Below are 11,442 nucleotides of genomic sequence, written 5' to 3'. Positions count from 1 at the left end.
GCCTGCCGGTCCATAAGGCTGAGTCTATATGCATACAGCCTGCCGGTCCATAAGGCTGAGTCTATATGCATACAGCCTGCCGGTCCATAAGGCTGAGTCTATATGCATACAGCCTGCCGGTCCATAAGGATGAGTCTATATGCATACAGCCTGCCGGTCCATAAGGCTGAGTCTATATGCATACAGCCTGCCGGTCCATAAGGCTGAGTCTATATGCATACAGCCTGCCGGTCCATAAGGATGAGTCTATATGCATACAGCCTGCCGGTCCATAAGGCTGAGTCTATATGCATACAGCCTGCCGGTCCATAAGGCTGAGTCTATATGCATACAGCCTGCCGGTCCATAAGGCTGAGTCTATATGCATACAGCCTGCCGGTCCATAAGGCTGAGTCTATATGCATACAGCCTGCCGGTCCATAAGGCTGAGTCTATATGCATACAGCCTGCCGGTCCATAAGGCTGAGTCTATATGCATATGCCTTAGCTCTATTTTCGTTAACGAGGTAGTGTACCTAATAAACTGAGTGTCAGTATAGTATTCATTTTATATGTCTGTGTCCATGAGTTTTTAGTGGATAGACCAATGGTTCAAGAGAAAATAGCCTAGTTAATGGGGGAAAAAAAGCATATTTAATATTAAACACCAATGTTGTTCACTAAATTGATGGTTAACATTTAGGATAATCCTTGACAGAGTTGTCATAATTTATTTTAAAGTGATCTTATTTGATTATTTATTTTACATGTGATAAGGCCACGCAGAAGGCCAGAGATTAGACACCTGTGATAATCTGATGTACTCAAATGGGCCACTAGATGTCTTGTAGTAGATTAAATAAAATCCTTGAAAATTACCAAATTCTGGTAGTTTACTGGTAACTTTTAAAATGTTCAGTAATATACCCTCCCTTTGCAACCATGATCATGATACAGTAGTGTTCATCTTTGAGTAACAATACTTCAGATAAGGCATCTCTCATCAACATATCCATTAATGCTGGGAAACAAACTACAAAATGACTATGAATAGATAAAAATGGTATATAGCCACACACACACACACCACTATTAGAATAATGTTCACAAAATTGAGACGCTTACAAGTTGTACATTTCTGAATCATCCCTTTTTCGTCAAGAGTTAGTAAGTCCTCCAAACTGGCATACAGTAACTCTACCTTGGTTGAAGGTCTGGGTAAAATATTCCATGTATCACTCCTTCTATGACAACATTTGAAAATGTATCTATGAGGAGAAAAAAGTCAAACTGATTTGTTCTATACAATATTATGTTTCTCCTTCAAATGATTAGCTATTGTATTTACCTAATTAAATATTACGCAAAGAGATCTCACTTTAATATTGCAACGATATTGATTGTCTATTCATGGGCAGTGTGAAGATGTGTAAAGATGTGTTACCGTGGGTGGATGGGAGCAGGTAGGGGTCTCGCTGGTAGATCATGGTTGGCTGATGGGTCAGTTTACTACAGAGAGACCAGGGAGAAGGATAAGGGGGTTAAGGATCACAAGCCTGAAAGCCAGACCTCTGACAAAATTATGCCGAATAGTTAGCTATTTTGACGACATACTTTGGAATTAACCTTTTAAATTAAAAAAATAAAATAAAGTAAAAAAATAAATAAATCACTGTGGAAATACGTTGCAGCTCAAGTCAATTACAAAACCCGCAATACAATGCTCTCTCTATGGGCTAGCTAGCTAGAAAAAGTAGCTACACACAATATTACCAAAGACAATATCAGCATGTAACGGAGATAGTTAGCTGTAACGGAGATAGTTAGCTGTAAAATCGCCTAAACAAACTGCACTACCAATTTAGGAGTATACAATCTCACCATGTTCAACCTGCATTCCTATCACCTTTCTATAATATCTCTGGCAACTGCACCATACAATGCACCCTGGACTAAAGAAGCAGACAAATAGGAAAAATGTGCTAGACCCCCCATTAAATTACAAATATCTCGAGGTAGGAATATCACTAAAATATGGTCAATGGCTCATTTGAGAGAAGACATCTTCCCGAGTTATGACATCAGCCAGTATTGAAATTTGACAATGTATGATATAGGTTTTCGCAATCTAAAAGTCGTATTCCTATTAAACTTCCAGTGTAGTGAGAGCAACTATTACGGTGCTACGTAATACCGGACGGATTTCTGCCTGTTTGAACGCCAATAACACAGATACACATAAACATTAAATGACACAGGGAATTGATAGGAACAAATACAATATAACATTCAAAATGGATTAATCTTTCAAAATCACTTAACAAACCTTGACTCTTCAGATTCCATTTCAAATGACCTTTAATGAAAGAAAAACATTCAAGATTCAGAATCAGTTTGGGGATTTTTACATAAAGGCAAGAACTCTATTCTTGCGGAGAGGAGAGATGTTCTATATAGGGCACACTGTATAAAAACTCACCCACAACTTTCTGTTTTTGGCAGCGAGGGAAAGTGGCGGATGTTGAGGAAATCCAGGAATATCTTTGGGAGAACTTCATTCTCCATAATTATGGTCTGTTAAATAATGGACACAAGAAACAAAAGCAAATGGAATTTGGGGAAAAAAAATCTAATTGTACCATTTTAATGAGCTGTATTGATACAAAATATGGGTTAGAGGAAACAGTCCGTGTAAACCTGTAGGTGTTGTCCATTACCTGTAGGTAGAGTTCCAGACCATGTCTTCTCTGCTCCAGAACTTTGGGAACCCAGTTACGTACATGCTTAGAGGGGATCTCAGGCAGCTTTATGCTCTTCTTCAGCTGAAATAAGCAAATTTCAAATTGAGCATGGTTACAGGGCATGGATTAGGGTAGAGGAAAAATTCAAAGCCTAGCTCAAGCCTAATTCCAGCTATTATGATTTTCATATCCTTCACCCATAGACTAAGGCTATTCCACTAATTATCACCCCACTAACCTAGTTCCAGCCGTATAACATTATTCATGATGATGACTCAGTATATGTTCTGAAAGTATTGTGGGCTCTGTTCTTGCACCAGGAATATACATAAAAGTATGTGGACACCCCTTCAAATTAATGGATTTGGCAATTTTAGCCACACCAGGTGTATAAAATCGAGCACACCACCATGCAATCTCCATAGACAAACACTGGCAGTAGAATGGCCTTACTGAAGAGTTCAGTGACTTTCAACGTAGCACAGTCATAGGATGCCACCTTTCCAACAAGTCAGTTTGTCAAATTTCTGCCCCGCTAGAGCTGCCCCGGTCAACTCTAAGTCAAATCAAACTTTATTCATCACATGCGCCGAATACAACAAGTACCGTGAAATGCTTACTTACAAGCCCTTAACAGTGCAGTTCAAGAAGAAAATATTTACCAAGTAGACAAAAATAAAAAGTAATAATAAAAAGTAACACAATAAGGATAACAATAACGAGGTTATATACAGGGGGCACCGAGTCAGTGGTCCAGGCAAGTTGAGGTAATCTGTACATGTAGGTGGGGGCGAAGTGACTATGCACAGGTAACAAACAAACAGCGAGTAGCAGAAGTGTACAAAAGGGGGGTCAATGTAAAGTGTCCGGTGGCAATTTTAGGAATTGTTCAGCAGTCTTATGGCTTGGGGGTAGACGCTGTTGAGGAGCCTTTTGGTCCTAGACTTGGCGCTCCGGTACAGCTTGAGAAAACAGTATAACTTGTGTGACTGGAATCTGACAATTTTATGGGCTTTCCTCTGACACCGCCTATTACACTGCGTGCACAATTATTAGGCAAATTGTATTCCTCGGGATTAATTTTGTTGAACAAACACAATGCTCTCAGTCAATCCAAAATGTTATCGAACCTCAAACCTGAATGTTTAACAAAGGAAAAGTGAGTTGTGTCTTTCTCAGGGAAATATATTTGTGCACAATTATTAGGCAACTATTAGTGTGCAGAATTATTAGGCAACTAAATTACAAAAATAATTTCTCACAACTCAATTGTTTATTCTCAATTTTTAGAGTAAGTGTAACAGATAAGTAGCACAAAATGACAATTATATAACATTTTTGGCCTTTCAAAAATATTCAGTGACCAATATAGCCACCCTAATTTTCAATAACTGCCATGAGCCTTCCATCCATGGAGTCTGTCAGTTTCTTGATCTTTTCACGATCAATTTTCGCTGAAGCAGCAACCACAGCCTCCCAAATGCTGCTCAAAAAGGTGTAGTGTCTTCCATCACTGTAAATCTCACGTTTGAGAAGGGCCCACAAGTTCCCAATAGGATTTAAGTCAGGTGAGGAAGGGGGCCAGGTCATTATTCAGGCGTCTGAGGCCCTTGCTGGTACTTGGATGCATGTGATGGAGCATTGTCCTGCATAAAGATCATGGCCTTCTAGAATGCTGAGGACTTCTTCCTGTACCACTGTTTGACGAAAGAATCTTCCAGAAACTGGCAGTAGGTTTAGGAGTTGAGTTTCAGTCCATCTTCAACCCGAAAAGGTCCAACTACCTCATCCTCAATGATAGCAGCCCATACCAGTACCCCTCCTTCACCTTGCTGGCACCTGACTCAAAGTGGTGCCCTGTGTCCATTACTGATCCAGCCACGGGCCCATCAAGAGACACTTTCATTTCATCTGTCCATAAAACAGTTGAAAAATCTGTCTTCAGGTATTTCTTTGCCCAATCTTGACGCTTCAACTTGTGAATCTTATTCAGTGGTGGTCTTGTTTCAGTCTTCTTGACCTTGGCCATGTCTCTGAGCACTTGACACCTTGTACTTCTGAACACTACAGGTAGGTTGCAGTTCTGGAATACGGTGGCACTGGAGGATAATGGGTTCCTGGTAGTTTGACGTTTAATTCTTCTCAAGTCTTTTGCAGTTAATTTGCGCCTTTTCTTCCCCATGCGTTTTTTGCGCCCCAGTTGACTATTCACAACAAAACGTTTGAATGTCCGGTGGTCACACCTCAATAGTTTAGCTATTTAAAGAGTGTCGCATCCGTCTGAAAGGCATTTTACATTTTTGGTTTTTCAGTGTCAGTTAAATTTCTTTTTTGGCCCATTTTAACTGAGGTAATGAGGCTGCCTAATAATAATGCACCGCCTTGATATAAGGTGTTATTCACTTTCGCCACACCCTCCCTCATTACACAAATACATATCACCTGAAAATGATTAAATCCAATAAGCATTCAAGTTTATATGGTTTGGAGTTCGAAAATGTGAATAGAAACAATGATAAGATCAGAATACTCACTTGCCTAATAATTGTGCACGCAGTGCATATAGGTCCTGGATGGCAGGAAGCTTGGCCCCAGTGATGTACTGGGCCGTTCGTACTACCCTCTGTAGCGCCTTACGCTCAGATGCTGAGCAGGTGGTGATGCAACCGGTCAGGATGCTCTCGATGGTGCAGCTGTAGAACCTTTTGAGGATCTGGGGGCCCATGCCAAATCTTTTCAGTCTCCTGAGGGGGAAAAGGTTTTGTCGTGCCCTCTTCACAACTGTCTTGGTGTGTTTGGACCATGATAGTTTGTTGGTGATGTGGACACCAAGGAACTTGAAACTCTCAACCCACTCCAGTACAGCTCCGTCGATGTTAATGGGGGCCCGTTCGGCCCTCCTTTTCCTGTAGTCCACGAACAGCTCCTTTGTCTTGCTCACATTGAGGGAGAGGTTGTTGTCCTGGAACCACACTTCCAGTTCAATGACCTCCTCCCTATAGGCCGTCTCATCGTTGTCAGTGATCAGGCCTACCACTGTTGTGTTGTCAGCAAACTTAATGATGGTGTTGGAGTCGTGTTTGGCCACGCAGTCGTGGGTGAACAGGGAATACAGGAGGGGACTAAGTACACACCCCTGAGGGGCCCCCAGTGTGGCAGACGTGTTAATGCCTACTCTTACCCCCTGGGGGCGGCCCGTCAGGAAGTCCAGGATCCAGTTGCAGAGGGAGGTGTTTAGTCCCAGAGTCCTTAGCTTAGTGATGAGCTTCATGGGCACTATGGTGTTGAACGCTGAGCTGTAGTCAATGAACAGCATTGTCACATAGGTGTTCCTTTTGTCCAGGTGAGAAAGGGCAGTGTGGAGTGCGATTGAGATTGCGTCATCTGTGGATCTGTTGGGGCGGTATGCAAATTGGAGTGGGTCTAGGGTGTCCGGAAGGATGCTGTTGATGTGAGCCATGACCAGCCTTTCAAATTACTTCATGGCTACTGACGTGAGTGCCACAGGGCGGTAATCATTTAGGCAGGTTACCGTCGCTTCCTTGGACACAGGGACTGCTTGAAACATGTAGGTATTACAGACTCGGTCAGGCAGAGGTTGAAAATGTCAGTGAAGACACTTGACAGTTGGTCCGCGCATGCTTTGAGTACACGTCCTGGTAATCCGTCTGGCCCAGCGGCTTTGTGAATATTGACCTGTTTAAAGGTTTTGTTCACGTCGGCTACCGAGAGCTTTATCACAGTCATCCAGAACAGCTGGTGCTTTCGTGCATGCTTCAGTGTTGCTTGCCTCAGAGAGCATAACAGGTATTTATCTCGTCTGGTAGGCTCGCGTCACTGGGCAGCTCACGTCTGGATTTCCCTTTGTAGTCCGTAATAGTTTAAGCCCTGCCACATCCGACGAGCGTCTGAATCCTACTACACCGGCTCTATCTTAATCCTGTACTGACGCTTTGCTTGTTTGATGGTTCATCTGAGGGCATAGCGGGATTTCTTATAAGCTTCTGGATTAGTCTCCCGCTCCTTGAAAATGGCAGCTCTAGCCTTTAGCTTGATGCGGATGTTGCCTGTAATCCATGGCTTCTGGTTGGGATATGTACATACAGTCACTGTGGGGACGTGGTCGTTGATGCTCTTATTGATGAAGCCGATGACTGAGGTGGTGTATTCCTCAATGCCATTGGATGAATCCCGGAACATATTCCAGTCTGTGCTAGCAAAACAGTCCTGTAGTGTAGCATCTGCGTCATCTGACCACTTCCGTATTTAGCGAGGCACTGGTACGTCCTGCTTTAGTTTTTGCTTGTATGCAGGAATCAGGAGGATAGAATTATGGTCATATTTGCCAAATGGAGGGCAGGGGACAGCCTTGTATGCATCTCTGTGTGTGGAGTAAAGGTGATCTAGATTTCTTTCCCCCCTGGTCGCACATGTGACATGCTGGTAAAACTGCATTAAAGTCCCCGGCCACCAGGAGCACCGCTTCTGGGTGAGCATTTTCTTCTTTGCTTACGGCCTTATAGAGTTGGTTGAGAGCGGTCTTAGTGCCAGCTTCGTTTTGTGGTAAATAGACGGCTATGAACAATACAGATGAGAACTCTTGGTAGATAATGTGGTCTACAGCTTATCATAAAGTACTCTACCTCAGGCGAGCAATACCTCGAGACTTCTTTAATATTAGACATCGCGCACCAGCTGTTATTGACAAAAAGACACACCCCCACCCCTCATCTTACCAGAGGTAGCATCTCTGTTCTGCCGGTGCATGGAAAATCCTGCTAGCGCTATATTGTCCGTATCTTCATTCAGCCACATCTCGGTGAAACATGTTAGTTTTTAAATGTCCTGTTGGTAGGATCATCTTAATTGTAGGTCATTTTCCAATGATTGCACGTTAGCGAGAAGAATGGAAGGCAGTGGGAGTTTACTCGTTCGCCTCCGGATTCTCAGAAGGATGCACGACCTGCGTCCTCTTTTCCGGTGTCTTTTCTTCACGCAAAAGGCGTGGTTCCAGTGAAAGCAGGATATCCTTCTCGTCAGACTCGTTAAAGGAAAACGTTTCTTCCAGTCCGCAGTGAGTAACCGCTTTCTGATGTCCAGAAGTTATTTTCGGTCATAAGAGACAGTAGCAGCAACATTGTGTACACAATAAGTAAAAAAATAAGTTACGCAAAAGATATTACAAATAGCACAATTGGTTGGAAGAATGTAAAAGGTCAGCCATGTTCTTCGGCGCCATCTTAGAATGGTGTGTTGTTATTGTGAAGTGGAAACATCTAGGAGCAACAATGCGAAGTGATAGGCCACACAAGCTCACAGAACGGGACCGCCGAGTGCTGAAGCGCGTAAAAATCGTCTGTCCTCGGTAGCAACACTCACTACCGAGTTCCAAACTGCCTCTGGAAGCAACGTCAGCACAATAACTGTTCATTGGGAGCTTCATGAATTGAGTTTCCATGGCCGAGCAGCCATGCGCAATGCCAAGCGTCGGCTGGAGTGCTGTAAAGCTCGCCACCATTGCAGTGGAAAAGCGTTCTCTGGAATGATGAATCATGCTTCACCATCTGGGTTTGGCGGATGCCAGGAGAATTGTACCTGCCCCAATGCATAGTGCCAACTGTTAAGTTTGGTGGAGGAGGATTAATGATCTGGGGCTGTTTTTCATGGTTCGGGCTAGGCCCCTTAGTTCCAATGAAGGGAAATCTTAACGCTACAGCATACAATGACATTCTAGACGATTCTGTGCTTCCAACATTGTGGCAACAGTTTGGGGAAGGCCCTTTCCCGTTTCAGCATGACAATGCCCCTGTGCACAAAGCGAGGTCCATACAGAAATCGTTTGTCAAGATCGGTGTTGAAGAACTTGACTTGCCTGCACAGAGCCCTGACCTCAGCCCCATCGAACACCTTTGGAATAAATTGGAATGACGACTGCACCCAACATCAGTGCCCAACCTCACTAATGCTCTTGTGGCTGAATGGAAGCAAGTCCCCGCAGCAATGTTCCAACATCTAGTGGAGCCTTCCCAGAAGAGTGGTGGCTGTTATAGCAGCAAAGGGGAGACCAACTCCCTATTAATCCCCCATGATTTTGTAATGCGATGTTCAACAAGCTGGTGTCCACATACTTTTGGTCATAGTGTAAGTCAGTCAGTGGTACACAAACTCACTATTTTATGCAGGTTATGGAATTCACTGTAGCGTTTCTCCACTGTATGCTGTCTACCATTCATTAGCACCTCAATTTTAAAGACCTGGTGATGAAAAGAAACAGTCATCATGGTTAGGAAATGTGAACGTACAGAGAGATATGCCTTGAATCAATTCACAATCGACAGTCATGGCCATTTAAAACAACATTAACGCAATACATGAATTACACCAAACTGCTCTTTAGTGACTTTGCTATCAAGGAAAACAACCGGGAGGTCTTCCCTAGGGAACGTGTTAATGCAGTTGATTGATGTTTCACATCCTGTCAGTGTTATCGTCAAAAACGTTTTTACTGTCTGTAAAATTGGTGAAATGGAATGGATCGCGCCAACCGGGTCTTTTCTACTCTCACTCGGTCTAGTCACGTCAAATAAACGTTAGTTGACAGCATTGGTTGACAGTTTGCCTTGAGAGTCGCTAACAATACTCAAAGTTAATAAATATGCTATTGGTTTGTTGTCAACCATTTGTTGCAAATTTATAATGTTAGCTATGATTTTTGTTTTGCGGAGGCTTACTGGTGCAAACATTCAAGATCTTACCGTGTACCCTTTCTCCATCGGATTGTCCTCTGAGCGGAACGATGGAATGGAAATCCTGACGTTATGCATTTTGGCAAAACAAACCTGAACCTAAATGCATAAAATCCTGAGTTATATATTAACTTGCAGACACATAGGGAGGCTTTGGTAGCTAGCTACGGCTAGTGTTGGAATGGATTCTTCTTCTTGTTGTTTCTGTAGTGTGGAAGTGGCAAAAAGTCACACTGCTCCCATCTACAGGGGTGGAAAGTTATTACAACGCGAGACGACCAATATGTTTCTAAAATCAATCAACTGCGTGAAAACCTGCTTGAAAATCAATATTTTTGAAAAACAAAATCACAATGAATGTCACAATGATTTATTCAAGTAGATTTCCTGGAATACATCAAAACGTTGCAGTTATATCTTCTTTCATTGCATAAATATCAAACAAAACAGGATAAAAGAGACCGCTAGCAGACTAACCATAAGCACCAGCATTTCACAACACAAACAATGTTTTAGAGCACGGGCGCAGTATGTACTTGCTTATATCTAATAATTTTCAAACCCTTAGGGTCATACAAATAATCTAAAGTGACCTTGAATTTAAGTTGTAAACATACAGTTGAAGTCAGAGGTTTACATACACTTAGGTTGGAGTCATTAAAACTCATTTTTCAACCACTCCACACATTTCTTGTCAACAAACTATAGTTTTGGCAAGTCGGTTAGGACATCTACTGAGTGCATGACACAAGTCATTTTTCCAACAATTTTTACAGACAGATTATTTCACTTATAATTCACTGTATCACAATTCCAGTGGGTCAGAAGTTTACATACACTAAGTTGACTGTGCCTTTAAACAGCTTGGAAAATTTCAGAAAATGATGTCATGGCTTTAGAAGCTTCTGATAGGCTAATTGACATCATTTGAGTCAATTGGAGGTGGACCTGTGGATGTATTTCAAGGCCTACCTTCAAACTCAGTGCCTCTTTGCTTGTCATCATGGGAAAATCAAAATAAATCAGCCAAGACTTCAGAAACAAAATTGTAGACCTCCACAAGTCTGGTGCATCCTTGGGAGCAATTTTCTAACACTGGAAGGTACCACGTTCATCTGTACAAACAATAGTACGCAAGTATAAACACCATGGGACCATACAGCTGTCATTCCGCTCAGGGAGGAGATGCGTTCTGTCTCCTAGAGATGAACGTACTTTGGTGCGAGAAGTGCAAATCAATCCAAGAACAACAGCAAAGGACCTTGTGAAGATGCTTGAGGAAACAGGTACAAAAGTATCTATATCCACAGTAAAACAAGTCCTATATCAACATAACCTGAAAGGCCGCTCAGCAAGGAAGAAGCCACTGCTCCAAAACCTCCATACAAAAGCCAGACTACGGTTTGCAACTGCACATGGGGACAAAGATCATACTTTTGGAGAAATGTCCTCTGGTCTGATGAATCTAAAATAGAACTTTTTGGCCATAATGACCATCGTTATGTTGGAGGAAAAAGGGGGATGCTTGCAAGCTGAAGAACACCATCCCAACCATGAAGCATGGAGGTGGCAGCATCATGTTGTGGGGGTGCTTTGCTGAGAGAGGGACTAGTGCACTTCACAAAATAGATGGCATCATGAGGAAGGACAATTATGTGGATATATTGAAGCAACATCTCAAGACATCAGTTAGGAAGTTGAAGCTTGGTTGCAAATGGGTCTTCCAAATGGACAATGACCCCAAGCATACTTCCAAATTTCTGGCAAAGTCAAGGTATTGGAGTGGCCATCACAAAGCCCTGACCTCATTCCTAAAGAAAATTGTGGGCAGAACTGAAAAAGCCTTGTGCGATCAGGGGGGCATACAAACCTGACTCAGTTACACCAGCTCTGTCAGGAGGAATGGGACAAAATTTACCCAACTTATTGTGGGAAGCTTGTGGAAGGCTACCCGAAGTGTTTGACCCAAGTTAAAC

At 42.7% G+C, this 11,442-nt stretch overlaps 1 protein-coding gene across 1 annotated transcript; it reads right to left on the bottom strand.

The window, feature by feature from the left end:
* Window positions 1–690: 690 nt before the first annotated feature.
* snx24 (sorting nexin 24) lies at window positions 691–9,672 on the bottom strand. Its single transcript, XM_029709168.1, has 7 exons — window positions 9,476–9,672; window positions 8,891–8,974; window positions 2,697–2,801; window positions 2,459–2,553; window positions 2,306–2,335; window positions 1,424–1,488; window positions 691–1,247 (listed from the first exon to the last, which is right to left on the bottom strand). The coding sequence occupies exons 1-7, from the start codon at window positions 9,542–9,544 to the stop codon at window positions 1,177–1,179; spliced, it is 519 nt and encodes a 172-aa protein (XP_029565028.1). The 5' UTR covers window positions 9,545–9,672; the 3' UTR covers window positions 691–1,176.
* Window positions 9,673–11,442: the final 1,770 nt, after the last annotated feature.

The sequence above is a fragment of the Salmo trutta genome, chromosome 23, assembly GCF_901001165.1.
Source record: "Salmo trutta chromosome 23, fSalTru1.1, whole genome shotgun sequence".
NCBI classification, from domain to species: Eukaryota; Metazoa; Chordata; class Actinopteri; order Salmoniformes; family Salmonidae; genus Salmo; species Salmo trutta.
This window is presented reverse-complemented; position numbering and strand designations above follow the sequence as displayed.